At 42.8% G+C, this 21,732-nt stretch overlaps 1 protein-coding gene across 1 annotated transcript; it reads right to left on the bottom strand.

The window, feature by feature from the left end:
* Positions 1 to 10,865: 10,865 nt before the first annotated feature.
* Positions 10,866 to 21,489, bottom strand: RPL17 (ribosomal protein L17). Its single transcript, XM_082245999.1, has 6 exons — positions 21,373 to 21,489; positions 19,493 to 19,533; positions 15,918 to 16,052; positions 14,613 to 14,711; positions 13,616 to 13,807; positions 10,866 to 10,950 (listed from the first exon to the last, which is right to left on the bottom strand). Exons 1-6 carry the CDS (start codon positions 21,410 to 21,412, stop codon positions 10,903 to 10,905), a joined length of 555 nt encoding a protein of 184 aa, XP_082102125.1. The 5' UTR covers positions 21,413 to 21,489; the 3' UTR covers positions 10,866 to 10,902.
* Between the last annotated feature and the right edge of the window lie 243 nt (positions 21,490 to 21,732).

Raw genomic sequence — 21,732 nt, 5'->3', positions numbered from 1 at the left:
GAGATATATATATTCATTCTATATGTATATATATATATATATATATATATATATATATATATATATATATATATTCATATATATATATATATATATATATATATATTCATAATATATATATATATACATATATATACATACTGTATATGTCCAGTGCTAGGCTCGGGGTGTACCAGCACCCCTAGCGGCCATCTCACATATTACAGGGCGCGGTTATATAAAAGGCACTGTACATGTCCAGTGCTAAGTTAGAGGTGTGCCAGCACCCCTAGCGGCCATCTTACATACTGCAGAGCGCCAGGATTAAAAAGTGACTTAAAGAGGAAGTAAATCCTCCTCTGCAAGTTGTACCTATAGGTAAGCCTATGATAAGACTTACCTATAGGTACTGTAAATATCTCCTAAACATGCATCGTTTAGGAGATATTTACCTTACATGCAGCCAGTGACATCACTGGTGCATTCGCTCTGAAGGAACGGCCGCTGGTGCCGTTTCTTTAAAGCCCCGTGCCGTGACTGTCGGCTCCCGCGCGCATGCGCGGGAGTGACGTCACCGCGGCTCCGGCCAATCAGATGGCTGGATGCCGCGATCCCGGAAGACGGGCGACTGGACATGTCGCCCGTCATAGAGGTAAGCGGGCGGCACGGCGGAGGCTCGTTCTAAGGTAAGTATTTCATAATGAGCTAGTATGCGATGCATACTAGCTCATTATGCCTTTCTCTTTCAGCTTGTAAAAAAAAAAAAAAAAATTAACAGAGTTTACAACCTCTTTAACAAAATGGAGTAAAAGAAAAAAAAAACACGTGTGAAAAAAAAAAAAATAAAAACAGTAAAAAAAAGTGGGAGGAGTAAATAAGAACCAAGAAATTTAAAGCAGAACTCTAGGAATGATCTTTATTGGAGACTTACATGGGTCCAGTTTGGTGCAATGTAATTACCTATAATTTTAACTGGAGATACTGAAAACCATTGAAGATGCCCATTCTACATCCATTGGACCAGCGCTATCTACGTGACAACATGCCACCACGCCGGTCTCCCAGCTGGCGGCGTTTGTATGTAAGTGAATGAGCGGCATATTGTGTTCTATCAGGTTGAGGTCAAGACTCTGTGCAGGACAGTCAACTTCCTCCGCCCGAAACACTCTCATCCATGCCCGTATAGATCTTGCTTTGTGCAGTGGTGTGCAGTCATGTTGGAACAGGGAGGGACCATCCCCAAACTTTTCCCACAAATTTTGGGAGCATGAAATTGTCCAAAAGTCTTGATATGCTGACGCCTTAGGAGTTCTCTTCGCTGGAACTAAGGGGCCAAGCCCGACCCCTGAAAAACAACCCCACACCATAATCCCCCCTCCACCAAATGAATTGGACCAGTGCACAAAGGAAGGTCCATAAAGACATGGAAGGGAAATTTTGGGGTGGAGGAACTTGACTGGCCTACACAGATTTCTGACCTCAACCCGATAGAACACCTTTGGGATGAATAAGAGAGGACACTGCGAGCCAGACCTTCTCTCCAACATCAGTGCCTGACCTCACAAATGCACTTCTGGAAGAATGGTGAAACAATCCCATAGACACACTCCTAAACCTTGGGGACAGCTTTCAGAGAAGAGTTGAAGCTGTTATAGCTGCAAAGGGTGGGCCAACTCAATATTGAACCCTACGGACTAAGACTGGGATGCCATTAAAGTTCATGTGTGTGCAAAGGCAGGCGTCCCAATACTTTTGGTAATATAGTGTATGTTGATACTGGCCAATCATTGGTGTTGAAAGTGATTGAATTGCTGCTACATTCGGCTTAATTAATTATGCTACACTATGATTCATCATTTATATTATTTTGGAGGTATTGCTTGACCCAATGAGCTGTAAGGTGTCCCCTAAAGAAAATAAATGAAAGGACTACAATGGAGGAGGTTATCTGGCTTCTATCCATCCGCCTGGGTTCACACTGATGGGGTGCGGGACACCCCATGTAATTTGCACAGGAATCGCAGCACATTCCTGTGTGAATTACATACGGTGCTTCTGGGGTGCAATTTGACCCATGGATTTGTATGGCTCAAATCGCACCACATTTGCAAACTCATTCAGGCCCCTTTTTTGTCTGCACCAGAATTGGATCGCATGGGTGCCCTGCAAATCGCACTGCGTATTGCTAACCGATCGCGGGGTGCAGTTAACTTAACATACACTCCGCAATTGGTTCGCATGAACTGTGCTGTTAGACCAATATGTAAGATATAATATAATGCATAGTGATGGTAATTTCTATATATTTGGACATTATACTGCCATCTTGTGGTTATGTTAGTTGTTGCACTGGTTTTCTGTCTATCCTTTCTGTGTTCCCTCCTGTCCCCTCCCATTGATGATGTTTTTCCCGTTCCTGCTTCTTTATGTGGAAATAGAGATTGCCATATCTGTGTAGGCCTTTATACAATTTGCTCACATCTGGGAACACATTACCATGTTTTGACCTGCAGATACCATCTTTCAATCATCTGCCACATTTGTTGTCTGCTATACCTACTGCTTGCAATAAAACCTACGTGGATGGAAAGAAAAGGTGTCTGGTGAGTTCAGCTATCTGATAACGATTGTCCACGGTGATTGTATCTGCTTATACAGGCCAGGAATAGGTCTCAGCAAGGGACAAGTCACTATTACAACAATTGGATTCAGAATAGTCAAAAGATGTGGTAGAACTCCCACAGCCTGCTGTGTAGATGTGTATGTTTATTCTGCAATCAAGCTCGGTGCCATCCACCATCTTGGGAAAGCAGATGGTCGCACAAGCATACTGCAAGTCATCTGTGAAGGTTGAATACTATTTCTCTGCTTTGGACTGTGTTATCCCACCTGTCTAAGCTGCTGTTCATCTTCTTAAGGAGACAGGAACCATCTTTTGCAAAACTTGAAAAATGTCTACACAAGGCTCCGAGCACTCTTTTATCGCTGAATCCACACAGATGCATCATGCCTCTGACCACACAGATGTACAGGGAGAAGATTCTGCAGATATCGCAGAGCAAAATGTAAGACCCAAACGCACAATAATACCAACACAGAAACTTAGAGAGAACTACGAAACAACTAGAGATGAGTTCTCCAGCCATCTGTCAGATCTGTGGGACAGAACTATATAGTGCATGTCAGTTTTGCAGCGCTTTAATGATCAATCGGCTAGATTAAAGTGGAAGTAAACTTCCTTTTTTTTTCCCCTGCAAATAAATGCATAATGTGCTAGTATGGGAGTGCATCTTTATTTATTGGTTAATTGTCATACCATGCTTACTTGTATCATACATATATATATATATTTCATGCAATGTATGTGTATATGAGGTTTGAGTAAGCGCTGACTTTAGCACGAAATGCGTACCTTTTATGCTCCCGTCATACCTGTGATGTGATTTTATTACTTCAATAAAGTTACCAAGGAGTGCAGCAATATTCTGGATTTTTGCATGTCTCTGAATCGCACAGATGAGCTGTGCAGCACTCTGGGTTCCTGTTCACAACGTGTGAGAGTCAGTGACTCACCTAGAGGGGCATTTCTTTTGCCAATCAGCCATAACTTTAGGATGGCCCATCCAATATAGAGTTGGTCCCCTTTTTGCTGCCAAAACAGCCCTGACCTGTCATGACATGGACGCCACTAGAACTCTGAATGTATGCTGTAGCATCTGGCACCAGGCCATCTGTAGCAAATCCTTTAAATCCAGTAAGTTGTGAGGTGGAGCCTCCATAGATCTGACTTTTTTTCCCAGAACATCCTACAGATGCTCAATTGGATTAAGATCTAAATTTGGAGGCCAAGTCAATACCTCAAACTTGTGTTCCTCAAAGCATTCTTGAACCATTTTTGCAGTGTGGTAGGGTGCATTATCCTGCTGAAGGTGGCCACTGCCATCAGGGGGATACTGTTTTCATGAAGAGCTTCACTTGGTTTAGGTAGGTGGTACAGTGCCTTGCAAAAGTATTCAGCCCCCTTGAATTTTGCGAACTTTTGCACACAAAAAATTACAGTTTTATATCTTTATGTTTGAAGTCTGAAATGTGGCAAAAGGTCGCAAAGTTCAAGGGGGCCCAATACTTTTGCAAGGCACTGTACCACCTACCTAAACCAAGTGAAGCTAAATTTTGGTCTCATCACTCCAAATGACTTTGTGCCAGGTTTCAGGCTTGTCTCTGTACTGTTTGGCTTATTGTAAGCTGGGGATACTTTGTGGCATTTGCGTAGTAATGGCTTTCTTCTGGCGACTCGACCATGCAGCCCATCTTTCTTCAAGTGCCTCCTTATTGTGCATCTTGAAACAGCCACACCACATGTTTTCAGAGAGTCCTGTATTTCACCTGAAGTTATTTGTGGGTTTTTCTTTGCATCACAAACTATTTTCCTGGCAGTTGTGGCTGAAATTTTATTTGGTCCACCGGACCGTGGTTTGGTTTCAACAGAACCCCTCGTTTTCCACTTCTTGATTAGAATATAAACACTGCTAATTGGCATTCTCAATTCATTGGATATCTTTTTATATCCCTTTCCTGTTTTATACAGTTCAAATACCTTTTCCCGCAGATCCTTTGACAATTCTTTTGCTTTCCCCATGACTCAGAATCCAGAAACGTCAGTGCAGCACTGGATGAAAGATGCAAGGGTCTGTCAGGAGTCCAGAATCTCATTGACCTTTTATATACACACACACTAATTACAAGCAGACAGATCACAGGTGAAGATGGTTATCTTTAATAGCCATTCAAACCCCTTTGTGTCAACTTGTGTGCATGTTATCAGGCCAAAATCACCAGGGTATGTCAACTTTTGATCAGGGTCATTGGGGTAGTTTCTGTTGTAATTATGATTTAAAGAGTAAACACAGTTGATTGAAAATAAATTGCTTCAGCCAAACACTAACAATGAGTGAAAGAAAAGTTTTTGTGTTATTCATATTCTCTGAAAGATGGCCAAAAAAACAAATTTTCTGACCAGTTTTGTCTTTCATGAATCCATGCTGTCTGTTGCCTAAAATGTTTATTTCCGACAAGAACTCAACTATGTGGTCTTTTATTAACCTCTCCAGTATTTCCCCGACTATAGAAGGTAAAAAGGTATATAGTTACTTGGTAAAGACTTTGATCCCTTTTTAAATGTAGGCACCACATTGGCCATACGCCAATCCAGTGGTACTATTTCAGTCATTAACAAGTCCCTAAAAATTAGAAACATATATGCAGCCCCGTGGCAAAAAGCTCAGTCTAGTGAGGCAGTGTATATTTATGTTGGTGTGAAGGGGCGAAGATAACTGACAAGTAAAGTGAATAACTACTGATTACATGGTATCAGGCAGCAAGTAAGCATTTTGACCGTGAAGTTGATGTGCTGACAGCAGAAAAAATGGGCATCGCAGTTTTTTGTTTACGGGGCTGCATAGCCACAGCCCAGTCGGTGCTCCTACTAACCCGTGTCTATAGCCAAAAGCGCCTACAATGGGCATGTGAGCATCAGAACTGGACCATGGAGGAATGGAAGAAGGTGGCCTGATGTGATGAATCACATTTTCTTTTACATTACGTGGATGACCAAGTGTGTGTGCATTGCTTACCTGGGGAAGAGATGGCACTAGTATACAGTAAAGGAGGAAGGTAAGGAAGTGGAGGCAGTGTGATACTTTAGGCACTGTTCTTATGTTAAACCCTGGGTCCTGCTATTCATATGGATGTTACATTGATACAGTTGTGCTCATAAGTTTACATACCCTGGCAGAATTTATGATTTTATGAGGTAAGTAAAACCTTGGCCAGAGGGGTAGCTGTAAACGTAGTATACTTGGATTTTGCATAAGCGTTTGATAGTTCCCCACACACGGCTAATCTATTAGGGAAAGTCTACAGGCTTGGAAAGATCAGTTTGTAAATGGACAGAAAACTGGCTAAAAGACAGAATTTTAGAGAGTAGTAGTTAATGATTCTTACTCTGGTCTAAGGTTATTAGTAGTGAACCTAAGGTTCAGTGTTGTGACCCTTACTTTTTATTATCTTTGTATCGGGTCTGAGATTAAAAGTGCCATTTCAGTCTTTGCAGAAGACACCAAGTGATGCAGTTAAATAACATCCCGGCAGGATGTCTCCAATTTACAAGCCGACCTCAATGCACTGTTTAATTGACCAACTGTGTGGCAAACGAGGTTTAATGTTGATAAATGTAACGTTATGCACTTGGGGGCTAAGAATATGCATGCATCATACATACTAGGGGGGAGTAGAACTGGGGGAATCCATAGTGGAGAAGGATCTGGGGTTTTGGTAGATCATAGTCTTAACAGTAGCATGCAAGGCCAAGCTGCGATTTCCAAAGAGAGCAAAATCCTTTGTATTAAGAGAGATATGGACCCCAGAGAGTGATATCATTTTGCCCCTGTCCTACTAATTAGTAAGACCTGATCTGAAATATGCAGTTCAGTTTTGGGCACCAGTCCTCAAAAAGGATATCGTGGAACTGGAGAAAGTGCAGAGAAGGGCAACCAAACTGATAAGAGGCATAGAGGAGCTAAGCTATGAGGATATATTAGAGAGTAACTGAATTTATTCTCTCTTGAGAAGAGGAGATTAAGGGGGGATATGATCAACATGTATAAATACATAAGGGGTCCATATAGAGAACTCGGTGCTGAGTTATTCACTTTAAGGTCATCACAGAGGACAAGGAGGCATTCTTTACATCTGGAGGAAAAGAAATATCTCCAAATACGGAAAGGTTTATCAGTAAGAGCTGTGAAAATGTGGAATAGACTCCCTCAAGAGCTGGTTCTGTCCAGCTTAAGTTTTTTTTTTTGTTAAATCAAAGGCCTGGATTCTTTCCTAAATGTACATAATATAAAAATGGGTACAAATATTTATAGGTAAAGTTGATCCAGGGAATATATACGATTGCCTCTCGGGGGGAACAGAAAGGAATTTGTTCCCTGCTGGAGCAAATTGGATCATGCTTTGGAGTTTTTCACCTTCCTCTGGATCAACTGTGGGTATAGTATTCCCTCTCTCGTTGGTTGAACTACACTGTATCAGTGTATTTGAGGTAAGACCAAAGAAAGAAAAAAAAAAAAGCAAAGCAATTTGCACCCTTGGCTATGCTTCTCCTATGGAATACAGGAATTGGGACTGGTTTTAGTAATTTAAGACGGTCCAGCCTCAGGCAAGATCCAGACTTTACTTGCTGCCCGCCCACCGTCAAATGACAGTGGAGCGGATTGGCTCTCGTTCTGGGAGGACGTCATATGACGGCGGCACCCTAGAACAGCCGCGCCGTGACTCCGATCTTGGTAAAGAGCCAATGACGTGGCTCTAGACCCATGTGATCGGCTGTGTCCTATCACAGCCGGTCAAACGTAAATGAGGAAGTGCCATTTATCAGCACACCTCACACTGTCAGTGTGTGGGGAGGAGAGCCATTAAATCAGTGCCCTGATTACCTGTCCTGGACTATCATTTCCCTGATTACAGTAAAGAAAAACAAGTGGCCACCAGTGCCACATATTAGTGCCTTCTCATCAGTGTAGAAATTTTTTTTTTTACAAAATTTACAGACAGAAATTTTATATATACCACCAAAAGAAAGCTCTATTTCTGTGGAAAAAAAATGTAATTTGGGTACAGCACTGCATGACCGCACAATTGTCTTTCAAAGTGTGACAGTGCTGAAAGCTGAAAATTGGCCTGGGAAGGAAGGGGGTGAAAGTGCCCTGTATTGAAGATGTTAAAGTCTGGATCCACCCACAAGCCTGGCTCAGCAACCTGCTCCTGCCCCTTCACAGCTCAACACTCCAGTGAGTGCTGGAGGACCAGAGAGCTGGTGACGCAAGCTTAAGACCCCAAGAGCCGAGCAATCAGTTGTTTTTGATCGCTCAATGCTCAGTATTTAAGAAGGTGGGGGACAAATGTAGCTGGGATCAATGCTGAAGCCATCTAGGCGATTGGCTTTTCTTTTTAACAACTTCCCAACCACGCTATAGCCGAATGACGGTCAGTTCTGGGTCACCGTAATAGTATGGCGTTCCAGGATTTTGCTACCTGCTGGGCCGTGGCACACTGATAGCAGTTCCCTCCAGACACTGTTGATCACAGATTGAGGTAAAGAGACAATCAGTGGCTCTTTACCACATGATCACAGATGAACAGAAGACAGTTATCGGCACTCCATAAAAGATTTGATCTCTATTATCCTATCTGCAATAAGGGTTTGCCGTCTTCCCTGAGTGAATTGTATATGTGTGTCGGTACCTCAGGCCAATTGGGATGAGACTTAAGGCAGGTATTAATAATAACCAAGTATTTGAAGAAAATGAATAGTAAGATTTAATGGTAAAACAATGTACAAGGTAAGTACATAATATAGTGCAGGGTTATAGACCCTAGTGAAGAGGTGTGATAGAAGGTTTGCGACACGTGGTTATGGTGACATTAGGGATATGCCTCTGTCATTCCATGCAGTATGCTTGGGATTCCTGATCAGAAAGGGTCTCCTGTGTTCCCAACGCGTTTCGGCTCCAATGGAGCCTTTCTCAAGGGTGTTGGTCACCAGTTATAAGTTTGTTTTAATCCTTGTGGGATTGAGTAGCTCCCTTCTAGAACAGCGAGAATCTATGCTGCATCTATGGTTAAAGAAAGGTAGGTATATAACTTCCAAGGATGGCTGTATGGGTCATATAGTGCCCCTTGATCCAATCCTCATTGGATCTTTAACTCGGGTATATGGGGGATCCTTTGGTTCTAAACTGGAGTACCCCTTAATATTGTTCAGGCGTGACTAAACATTTGTTTCTTCCTGGGGTTGCCGCTGTACATCCTCTCTGCTCCCTGTCTGACAGCGCAGAAGCTGTTTAGAAGGGAATGACGCGCCTGCACCGGAAGTGACGAGCCGGGCCGGTGCAGGCGCACTGACTCCTGGGAGCGATGACATTCAGCTCCCAGGAGTCAATGCAAGCAGGAAGAGACGGCACGGCTGCAGAGGAAGGAAGTGGAAATAAGGTAAGTATATTTTCTTCAAAAACAAGGTATGTAAATGGAAAAAAAAAAATGGATAATCCCGATTTTTTTTTTTTGGTGATTTTCAGCAAGCGGATGGGCCAAAGTTGTTTTTGAGGCCGGAACTCCGCTTTAAACAGTGTGGCTCTATCATGGATAGAGCTTGTATTATGTTGACTCTTCTTGCTGACATGAGTGTTACCAAAGAGTACTGGTTTTAGTGTAAGATACTTATCTGAACATTTCTTTAGCCACCATTTTGTTGATGCATTTTTTTACAGTTTGTTTTCCCCCATTCTGGAGGAAACCTGTGACCGCAAGAAGCGCATGCCTTGCTACTAGTCTGACTTTTTCTCCTCTGGGGCCTTTGCCTCTAATAAACCAGAAAAAGGGGCCCCATGTTGTAGGCAGTTGCCATATACGTCGTCAAAGATGTTGGTGGTGCAGTAAAGAGAGGGCACTCCAGAGTGCTCTGGCTTACCTTGGGAGCTGTCCTGAATAGCAGGATCTGTGGGGCAGGGTGGTGAGGCATCCGATATAGTCAGTCCCAGGAAAAGGAACCCAACATAGGGACTTTATTCCTCTTCCTGCCCTAGCCCCCAGCTGCCCCGTGCAGATTGGTGGACATACCTGCAGTCCTTCCACTGGAATCCTGTAGTCTCCAGTGACAAGGGATCGATCCATCCCTCCACACTGGTGTTTTTAAAAGTGATTACTTTGTTTTATTTTTTTAAAATTCGCACCGCCGCCCAGAAGTGACAGCCAATCTAGATGGGTATTGCAGGGGGAGAAGGCTTGGGGGGTGCTGAACCGTGCAATGGCAACAAACAGCGTAAATTTTACGATCCCTAGGCAGCGCTTTAAAAGCCTTTACAGGTTAACACTTTAGATTTCCAAAAAAGATCTGGTGCTAGAATTACTGCCCATGATCTCTGATGGTCGCGGTGATAACTTGTGTGCATGCAGGACAGACCCATCCATTTGCACGTGAGCAGAGGGGCACTTTACTTTTTTTTTTTAAAAATCTAATTTTATTGTCATCACAGGAAATGTAAACATCCTTGTGACTGCAACTGACATGTACCAGGTACTCTCTCCATGGAAAGATCTGGGGTCTCTAAGACCCCAAATCCCTCCTCGACCCTTAAAAGCATTCAAACACCAAAATTGGTGTTTGGAAAGGTTTTTATTTTTTTTAAAATGGCACCATTGACATTCAGGTAAAGCAGAAGTGAGGTCAGGCCACCATATCCAATCAAGGCTTTGCCCGGCGTGCAGCTGGATTGACAGGAGAGCCTGAGAAAGCCACAGAATGGGCATCCCCCCCGCCTGCTGCTTGTTAAAGGAAACCAGTGGCTAGTTAGCCGCTAAGATTGCTTTTACAAGAGCCGACTGCTGGCTTTAAAAAAAATGGTACCAGGGTCATGTCTGCATCTACAGGTATCATCACAGTATAACAACTTGAAGTCCAGAAATGTACGGGGTTGTCAAAAGTGAAAGGCCATTTTTCCCTTCAACTTAAAAAAAAAAAAAAAAAAATGCACTAGTTAGAGGACTAAAACCCCATGTTAAATCAGAGGATGAGCAATCTTTCCCTGCATTTGCTTTTCTATATGAAACAAAGTAGTAATATTTGCTCATTTTCAAATAGAATTCAGTGGTGGCGGTGATGGAGCATGTCCAAGCTTCCTCAACAGCAGCTCCCCAGTGGCTCCCAGACACGACATTATTGCCAGGACTAGTCAACTCATGTCTATGGGAAACATTACATGGATTCAGACACAAAAAGCCCAGGTGTTCAATTTACAGTTTTAAGACTGACCAGACAAACAGTATTTTTAGAAGGATGTAATTTATTTATGTACATTGCTTTTAGTCCCGAGCCAAGAGTTTTTGCTTCTTAAGTTTCTTCTGAGAGATCTGTAAAGAATAAAGCAAAAAGGTTATTCTTCCAACTACTGATGTTTGTTATCACAGCATTAATGTGTCACAAAGTGGCTATTATGAACCCTGCATTAAAATAAAGCACTGACTTTAAAGTGGATTTCACCTTTTTAAGTGTGCCAGCTTATAATAGGTTAAGTTCAACAAGATGTATGTCACCTTGTGGATATCCTGTTTACAATTTACAGTTTTGTTTACCGCAGAGCGTACAGCTATGGATAAAATTCCCAGCGCCCTGACAGGCGTGATGCTGCTTTTTCACACAGCAGCCGCTCTTGCCCACCACCACTCCTTTCCATTCACAACTTTAGACAACACAACTTCAGGATCTGAGATCCTAAGGTCCAGGATCAAAACGCTTAAGTATAGCAACAGCTGTACTTTCAGTGCACAGTAGAAAAAAAAAAAATGCAAGTCCACAGGGAGATAAACACACCACAAACACAGATCTCAGCTTTCCGGAAAAAAAAAAAAAAAAAAAAAAAGTGTTTACATCTGCCAAAACTTGAAGTGATGTCATGCCAGCCTCTCAGAGTCATAGAGATGGCTGGGGACCATCTGGTCCACAGCCAGCTCTGAGGTAACCCAGCAGAAGAAGCACTGGATCATATCTGAGGCGCTCTTTTGGGAAGGCTTGTTCCTGCCTTTTATAAGTATTTGTACTAAAGCCCCGTACACACGTCCCGAATGTCGGCCGAACGATCAGCCGTCTTTTGTCCGGTGCTGTCCTGTCGGCTGAAAACTGCAAAAGACTGCACATGAATTTTGTCGGCCAACCACAGCCGACTGCAGAAGTGATGTCATGTGATGGTTAACTTTCCGTGTGTTTTATCTTTTCTGAGCATGCCCAGTCTTGCTAATCGGCTGTTTGTCGGCCGAATTCTGTACTGACTGGCGAACAATCGGCCGTTCTGGTGTCGGCCAACAAAAATTTTAATGCCTGCACACCCGATTCCGTTTGGCCGAAAAGTTGCTGTCGGAAGCATCATACTAACAAGCCGACAATCGGCCGATCGTTTGGCGGCCGATCGTTTGGCGGCCGAATATTTACGGCCGACAATCGATACGTGTGTACGGGGCTTTACATTCAGAAATTCAATTAGGCAGTCATAAGCTCATAATTCTATATATAATTTGCCATTAGTCCTACCACTAGCACGCACACACACACACACACACACACACACACACACACACACACACACACACACACACACACACACACACACACACACATACATATACACACACACACACACACACACACACACACACACACACACACACACACATACATACATATACACATACATACATATACACACATACATATACACACATACATATACACACATACATATACACACATACATATACACACATACATATACACACATACATATACACACATACATATACACACATACATATACACACATACATATACACACATACATATACACACATACATATACACACATACATATACACACATACATATACACACATACATATACACACATACATATACACACATACATATACACACATACATATACACACACACACAAAAAACAATCAAAAGTATTAGAACAAATCCAAACACACAAAATGTTTCAAACAATATTTTGAAGAGTTGCTCAGACGGTAAGTTGGTTTCATGGTTATTCCAAAGGTGTCCTAAGATAGTCATCATTGCAACTCCTAAGTGGACAAAGCCACACAAGTTCAAACATCAAGGTTAAGGTTTCCTGTAAAAGAACCTGGGCTCACCTGCGTTGTAGTGGCGGAAAGGAATACATTGCTTCTTGGTGGCCTTACAAATGTGCACGCCTTTATTTTTTACGTGGTCCCCTTCAATATTTTTATCACGTGTATTCCTATCACAAGGTGTGCAAACATCCCATGTGATAGAAATAAGACATGACGGGTCCCCATAATGGAGAGATCTGAGGTCTATAAGTCCCCGAAGCTCTCATTTACACTGGAAAGCATATAAGGGGGTGGAGGAAAAACAGTTGTCTGCTTTCCAGAAAAAAAAAAAAAAAAAAGGCAGTGTTTAAATCTGCCAAAACTGGACGCGACATTAAAATGCTTCTGGCCTCAAAGGAACAGAGATGGCTGGGGACCATCTGGAACACAGCCGCATCTCTGGTAACACAGAAGAGCCAGATTGGATCCCAAGCTTTACAATAACACGGGAGGGTCCGGAGACGTGGCAGGAGGGGGATGGGGAATGTCCCTTCCCGCTGCCTGTAAAAGCAATCCAGTGGCTAATAAACCGCTAGGATGACTTTTACAAAAAAAGTGAATGTGGCTGAAAATACAAATTATACCAGGATGCCGCCTGTACCTGCAGGCATCATCCTGTTATAACCACTTTAACCTAAGGATGTCCATGTATGCCTGACGATCAGGTAGTGGTTAAGGTTGAGTGGGGATAGCGAGTGTTTTCACGACCCAAAACTAAAGGAAACGTGACAACTACTGCACCAACTGCCGAGAGATAGAGGCAGATTATGATTTACCCAAATAGAAATGAGTGAAAAGCGCCAAAAAAAAAAACTTTAATGTTCCCAAAGGAATTAACATCATTGCAGTTAGAGGAGACACATATATGCCGCCTATGAAGTATACATACCTTTTTCTTCTGGGCAACTTCCTCCTCTGGTTTGGGGACAATTTGCTCCTTTTCGGTTAAGATCATCTCAATATGGCAAGGGGAGCTCATGTAAGGGTTGATACGCCCGTGAGCACGGTAGGTTCGTCTGCGCATCTTGGGAGCCTTGTTTACCTGAATGTGCTCAATGACCAGGGAATCAACATCCAAACCCTGGGGGGAAAAAGAAAAAAAAACAAAAAAAAAGTATATATAACCGTTTTAAGAATATAAAGTCATTGTGCAGAAAGAGTGCTGGTAGATCAGATATGAAGTTTGTTTCATGTTTTGACTCCAAAGGTGTCCTAAGAAAGTCATCATTTCTACCAGCAATGCAGTGAAGCATATTATGGAACGGTAATTAGCGTCGTTTGAAAAGAGAAAATGCAAGTTTCAGAAACGGACAATAAATAGAAAACCCTGTGAAGTTAAAGTGCTGCATTGGGAACCTCATTTGGGGAAACTAGGTTTATCCCCACAGTCAGGGTACAAGTGTTATTCATCACCTAGGTTTACGAAAAATGGGGTAGGACGCCAAGATAGATTCCTTTAATGGTTGAGCTGAACTGCAAATTACAAATGGAAAAGCCCTCCATCAGCTTTTTTTTTTTTTTTTTTTTTTTTTTTTTAAGGATATTGTAGGGAATGGTTAGAATCTCGATTTCTTATTTTACAATTCTACAGGAGAGATTTCCTAACACATGCTGATCCAAAAGAAAGGAAAAAAAAAAAAGACCACCATGCGACAGCAACAAAAAGGAGTAGGAGCCCTGTCCTACTGATGCAAGAAAAGGTGGCAATAACTTAAAATTAGGTACAAGCAACAGCGGACAGTTTAATCCTTTTACATATATTCTAAAATAAAGCTTTGATTTAAGTATTGAGCTCTGGCATTCAAACAGCCCATACAAGTTACTTTAGTAATTTTTTTTCTGTCCACTAAACTGTATGGAGTTGGATTACAGTAGCACAAACACACCTTGAGTTCTGCATTGCTCTCAGCATTCTTCAGCATGTGCAGGAGGAATTCTGCACTCTTCTTAGGCCAACGTCCCTGTGTCCAGTCCCACTGTTTGGCCTGTAGGGTAAAGATTGATTCAATTTTTTGCCAATAGGAGTGAGTATATTTATAAACGCAACCTTAAAGAAATCACGTGGCACGTTAACCGTTAACACTCCATTTTAACAACAATTTGAGAATGATAGAAGCATACACACTGGTTCTTTGGGGACTATTTAGAACACCTCTGCAGTTAAAAGGTGGACCGAGAACCTAGTTCTGACAGGCCCCCGCTCCCACTCAAGTCTAGGCGGGAACGGGGGCAGCCCCCCCAACCCCCAGTCTTCACATTACAGGTACCAGAAGACTGCAGGGAGATTCACAAAACATAGCTCGCAAATGTGCAGTGGGCAGCTGGCTGTGAAGCCACAAGCAGCACAGCTGGCTGCCCACAGTCAGCCCCGGGAACCCAAAGGCTAATGAAATAGCCCGGGTGAGGATGGTGTGGTATCCCTGGACAGGTAAATGTCCTTAATTAAAAGTCAGCAGCAACAGGATTTGTAGCTGCTGATTTTTAATTCCTCCACCCCCCGAGCGAACAACCTCGAAGGATTTTTTGTGCCTAATTTTTTATATGTGGGTGGTCTGAATTCAGGTTCAAAAAATAAATCCTCTCTGGAATAAACTCTAGATAACCAAATCTATCTTCAGATAGGCTCACATCATAACCATGGCGGTTGATGGTGGGGCTGCAAGTCAGATGACACCTAACTTTTGGGAAGGTTTGTCCTTGCCTGTTGGAAGTATCTCTAATTGTACCAAGAACGTCCATAAGTTCAGATAGGCAGTCATAAGTTCATATTTCAAAATAGTAAAATTCCCCAAATATCCTAACAGTAGTAGTATTTACAGGAATCTTCTGGGACAGCAAAGTAGGCTTGCTGTCCTGGAAGATAAAGGAAAATTCCATGTTCGCTGTAACAGTAATTCATTCAAGGAATCTTCCAGGAGAAGGAAATTTTGGGTTGCTGCTCTGATTGAAGATTTAGGAAATCAATGTGCAGAACAAAATAGTCAAAATTCATAGTACAAAATTACATACTCAAAAGTTGAGGAAAAAAAAAAAAAAAAAAAAGGGTTCCAATCAATATTTTAAAGAGTTGCTCAGAATGTAAGTTGGTTTCATGGGTATTCCAAAGGTGTCCTAAGATAGTCATCATTGCAACTCCTAAGAACAGAGCCCCCCAAGTTCATATCAAGGTAAAAAGTTTCCTGTAAACCAACCTGGGCACACCTGCCAACACCTCCGTTGTAGCGGCGGAAGGGAACGCATTGCTTCTTTAAGGTGACATCTTTCAGATATTTGGTGGCCTTACGAATGTGCATGCCCTTGATAGCTTGAGCTGTCTCACGAGTGTTCTAGAAAGAAAGCAGTCAGGGTTTAAATATTTTTTAAAATGTAACAGAAAGACATTGTTTACTTGGTAGTAAAACAATTGCCATTTTTTAAATTAGATTTTCATCATCTCATCTTTTGCCACCTCAGTTCTACCAATCTCCTTTAGCCACTTCCTATCTACGTGTGTCAACTGCACATAACTGCTTTGGACTGTATTGCTGTGTAATTCTGATCATTGGATGCACAACATGTGCTGGCATCACCACTCGCAGTTTCCGCAGGTGCCCTGGTATCCAGGAGATTGAAAGACCGGCACACTGATAACTTGCAGTATAGGCCATGAAGGAAAGCATCAATGTTTTAATATGAATTTGATTTTCTGTATAAAAACCTCTTTATAAAATATAAAAGGTACATCTCTTCAGCATCACAAGTGGCTCCTACGCAAGATTCCATTTTCCGCTATGCCTCAAGAAAGGCTTTTAACTGCACGTTGTAAGTTTATTGGTCTCTGTCAGTTTTCAGGGTGAAAACACAGGGAGCAGTTAAAAATACAGCGGTCAGGCTCGGTTCACATTTATGCGATGCGGGAAGGCTGCGAATTCGCAGCCTGTTCCTGCATCGCACACGCACCCCTGGCAGTTCACACTGCCATATGCGATACGCTGGGGGTGTCAATGTAATCTTAACGACACCCCCAGTTTGATCGCATATTGCAGTGCGATCGTGCAGTTCACACAGGATCAGATTGCACAAGTGTGAACCGTTGTGCGATCCGATCCTGATGCGGCTTCCGAAAAGGGTCCCTGTGCGTGTTTGGTGCGGCTGCGGTGCGAATTTAGCCATACAAACTGTATGGCTAAACTCGCACCGCACAGCCGATCACATGTAATGTCGGAGCAGTGCGCTCCGACATTACATGCGAACCCGGCACTCGCAGAAGTGTGAACCGGGGCTCAGGCCTTAATAGGAAAAACTTTAACAAGGACCCTAAGGTTTCACTCTCCCAATCAACATTTGTAATCCTCAAGCTGCTAGCATTAGTAAACCGATAATTATGATCTACTTTCTGGTTTTAAACCTAGTCTTACATTTTGTCAGTCACTTCCTGGTTTCTTGCCTAGGCAAATGTCTAATCCCATAAGCCTTCAGGAGGGTCAACAACTGGGTTACTTTTTAAAGTTATACTAAAACATACAACACCTTAATGCATTGCTTGCATTAAGGTAAAAATAATTTTCAGTTTCGCTGTGCGCCACTCCCCTCCCATGAGTGAAGAGGAAGAGAGGTGAGAAGAGATCAGCACTGCACAGCTGTATCTATTCTCCCCCCAGCATTCGAGCAGCAGTAGGAGTTGAATGCAGTGAAGAGGAAGTGGGGGGGCCCAAGTCGCGCTGTGCAAGTCTATGGAGCAGGGCTCTATAGACAGGTTAGGAGCGAGCATGCACCGTGTGTCCCCATAGCAAACGGCTTGCTATGGGGACACAAAGAAAGAAGAGGAGCCAAGATGGCCACTAGGGACCCAAGAAGAGAAGGATCGGGGCTGCTCTGTGCAATACCACTGCACAGAGCAGGCAAGTAGAACAGGTTTATTTTAATATATACATCTTTAGTAACACCAAATCTTCAGGAGAGCGGGGGGGGGATGGGGGGGCTTTGTGGGTTCTCTCAGCTTAGCACACAGTCCTGCATGGATGCTTAAGCTAAGGGCAGATGGATTCCAGGTAGCAAATGCTACATTAATCATTTGCCCTTACTTAAGATGGCCACAGCCAGAAATGCAAGGGAGATTGTTTTTCAAAGTGATTTTTCAACAAATTAAAGCATGGAGACATGGATGCATGGGGGAATTTGCTTTTAATAATAAAAGAATTAAATTGTGTTTTTGGTGCTCAGATGCAGTGAAGATCCACTTTATTAATGGACCACCAGATTTTTCTCTTGACAAACTAAGGATTTTAAAAAGTTAAAACGTTGGAAAGTCCATTAAAAAAAGTTAAATTACATCAGAGGTTCGTGTTTTGCTCAACTTTTAAACAGGATTTCAACTTACACCTAACCTTAAAATGGATCTTCCTACCAACACCAATGCCAACACCAATGCAAGTAGGATGTGTATACTTATTTTCAGGCCGCTTTGGTCTGGTCACCTGTGTCAGCCAGGGCAGCTACAGTGGACAGGAGGGAGTGCCAACAATGGATTCACCATTCAATCCCATCAATGCTCCTGGCATTACCAGCTGTTGTCAAAGCAGTCTCTCCCCTCCCCTGCAGCCAGACGATACAGGGCAAATCACGCGACAGGAGCAGCCAGGAAACTGATGGGTATATAAATCTCTCTTATACAGGTTAGTAAGGATAGATGTTAGGAGGGTTCTACATTCAGCAACTATGACCACATGTTGCTTACTTTTTTCAGATTAGAAAAGAGAAAGCAGTGCAGCAAGTAACTGAAGTTTTTGGGTAAGCTTTATTTTTAAAGGCCAAGTTCATCTTTGGTGAAAAAAAAAAAATAATATTTTTTCCTCCTGGCACAAATAAGGAGCATTTTTTCCCCCCACGGATCTGCAAAGCATTAAACCCATAATAAGTGAATCAGGGTGCAACGTCAGGCTCATGCAGACAAGCCCTAAAACATTCAGCTTGTACCCCTTTACTGGCTGTCAGTTTGAGACCCGCAGTGCTTGTGAATGAACTCTGAGCGCGCTGCTTAGCACCCTCGCAGTTCATTGAGAATTACAAGCCATCTGCTGCCAGAACTAGTAGTTCTCTCATTCAGATTCCTGTGAATGAATGGTGAGGCTGTGCAGGCAGAGCCCTGTACAGCTGGGCTGCTCTCAAAACGTGACAGCAGGTGCAGGGAGAACATAAGGGTGAGAACAAGCAACACCCTAAATATGGATGTAATGTGTAACATGCTCCAAAAAAGATGAACTTGCCCGTTATAGAAAATCGGTTGATTTACTAAAGCTGGAGTGCGCAAAATCTGGTGCAGCTCTGCATAGAAACCAAACAACTTCCAGGTTTTTATTGTCAAAGTTTAATTGAACAAGCTGAAGATAGAAACTGATTGATTGGTTTCCATGCACAGCTGCACCAGATTTTTCACTCTCCAGTTTTAGTAAATCAACCCCATATAAGCTTTCATTTTTTCAGATATATACGTAAAAGAATTACCTTGATGTAAACTTTGTTAGTGGGGACAGTTTTAAAAACCCTGCTTCAGCGTACATGCACACAGCTATAAACAATGAAATACATTATGATGTTATAAAAAAGGACTATGGGTCCTATATTCTTACAGTTAAAAGCTCTGGAAAAAAAAAAAAAAAAAAAAAAGATTTGCTGCTCAGAACTCTTGATTATTTTCATAAATATATCAAAGGTGTCCTAAGAAAACATCACAGCAGCAATCACCTATTAAAAAAAAAAAAATTAAATACAAAAAAATATATCTTACCTTAAAATGCACTCGCAAGTTGGAACCCCGAGCCTTGCATGCTGCAGAGAATTTTATAAAAAAAAGTATTAGTCATACTGCAATTAATTGTCATCGAAATTTTTATGAAAAGAGTCAATACTTAGGCTCCATTCACACCTGGGCGTTTCCAAAACGCCCAACAAGTAAAATCCCATTAATTTAAAATGGCCCCTGTTCACATCTGAGCGTTTAAACGCCTGAAGCAAAACGCCCAACGCTCAAAAAAGTACATAAGCTTCTTTTTGGGCAGATTACAGGCGTTTTCCATTGTTCTCTATTCAATCTAAAAACGCCTGCACAAAAAACACCTGAAAAAAGCCCAATAAAAACGCCCAGGTGTGAATGGAGCCTTAAAGCGGAGCTCCAGGGTCCTTCAGAAAAAATTTAAAAAAGTCAGCGGCTACAAATCGTTTAGCCGCTGACTTCTTTAATAAAAAAGGACACTTATCTGTCCAGGGATGCAGCGATGTCCCCACGCAAGCCGATTCTTTCATCCGCTTTGGGTGCAGGTGCCAGTGCTCTAAAATTTTGTCGGACCCTTGAAAATTCCGGACCCTCGTCACTTCCGGTGACGCTCCGTCACCACCAGCTGGTCCGGTGTAACGTGAGAATTACCTACCCCGTGAGAAAAACCTACCCTCGTCACTTCCGGCCAGGAACAGCTGAGCAGCGCAGCAGTGCGCATGCCCACAGCCCCGGATACCTGATGGAACAGCTGAGGACCTGACTAGTGCGCATGCGCACTAGTAGGAAATTATCACGGTGTCCGTGAAAAAAACCTACCCACGCTTACATTAAAACAGCTGTGCTGAAATACGAGTCATCTCCGCTCCTGTCCCTGTCACTCCCCTGATCTTGGCTAGTAAATATAAAGCGGGTGTCGGCTCCGTGATTTATGTTCTCATACACCCGCCGCCGCTTTAATATTTACTAGCAGAGAAGAGGGAAGTGACAGGGACAGGAGTGGAGATGACTCGTATTGCAGCACAGCTGTTTTAATGTAAACGCCGCATTACACACACTGCCGTGCAACCGGAAGTGACGAGGGTAGGTTTTTCTCACGGAACACCGGCACACAAGAAATTTTCCAGGTCCGATGAAATTTTAAGACTTACGAACAGCTGACTGAGAGGAGGAGGGGCTGAGGTGGGACGCACACACCGCCGCGGGAAAATTTTACAACACCGCCGTGTCATCGAGCAAGGAACATGTTGCAGAGCTGACTTCGAGGAGGCGGGAAGGAAGTGAATACTCATACTAAATAGTAATGATAAAAAAAAAAAATAAGAAATACTAAACATTTTTTATCATGACTATTTAGTATGAGTATTCACTTCCTTCCCGCCTCCTCTAAGTCAGCTCTGCAACATTCCTTGCTCGATGACGCGGCGTTGTTGTAACATTATCCCGCAGCGGTGTGTGCGTCCCACCTCAGCCCCTCCTCCTCTCAGTCAGCTGTTCGTAAGTCTTAAAATTTCATCGGACCTGGAAATTTTCTTGTGCGCATGCGCACCAGCTGGTGGTGACGGAGCGTCACCGGAAGCGACGAGGGTCCGGAATTTAAGGGTCCGACTAAATTTTAGAACACCGGCATCTCTAGTAAGTGAAACAGGAAACTGCGCGTCTTGTGAATGGTCCCATTGTCTTCTGGGACCTGTGATGTCACAGAAGACTGCGGGGGGGGGGGGGGGGGGGGTGCGACGGAAGTGGGTACCTGTCGAAACCAGGAAACCTATCCCCCCCGGAGGGGGGGGGGTTGGGTGCAAGCAAGCAGAGCTTCCCCTTTAAGATACAATTACATTCAAAGGCAAAACAAAGTCACAATAAACAGAAACAATACAGAACATAAAATTACTTACATTTTGTTGGGTTTTCGGGGTCAAGCGAGTAGCGGACCATTTTGAGATTTTACCTGAACATAAAAAAAAAAATAGAAAGGGTACAAAGTTCAGGTACACGTGGTTATAGTATGCGATTAATTATATAGATTATTACAGCTGCTCAGATACAATTTTTTTTTCATAATTAAATCCAAAGGTGTCCTAAGAAGGTCATCATGGCAGCTTTTAACACAATGTATGGTTCACAGCTATGCAGTTTGCTTTCGATCCAGGTCTGCTAGCTTTTTGCAGTGCGTTTTTGATGCGTTTTGTGGTTTTATGTTAAATGGACTGCAGCGTGTTTCTGCAAAGAGCACCAAAAACCACATAAATTTGAAC

Source organism: Pelophylax lessonae (genome assembly GCF_965119305.1).
Source record: "Pelophylax lessonae genome assembly, chromosome: 1".
Taxonomy (NCBI): Eukaryota; Metazoa; Chordata; class Amphibia; order Anura; family Ranidae; genus Pelophylax; species Pelophylax lessonae.
Note: the sequence above shows the minus strand (reverse complement) of the source record. Positions and strands in the feature narration are given on the sequence as shown.

What these genes read in the sequence shown, in the direction of transcription:
- RPL17 (XM_082245999.1), bottom strand. Translation starts at nt 21,412, where the DNA reads ATGGTCCGCTACTCGCTTGACCCCGAAAACCCAACAAAAT. An exon ending in ACTTGCGAGTGCATTTTAAG is followed by an intron (nt 16,053 to 19,492) that starts GTAAGATATATT and finishes CTTTCTTTCTAG; the next exon opens with AACACTCGTGAGACAGCTCA. An exon ending in AGAGCAATGCAGAACTCAAG is followed by an intron (nt 13,808 to 14,612) that starts GTGTGTTTGTGC and finishes TTTTCCCCCCAG; the next exon opens with GGTTTGGATGTTGATTCCCT.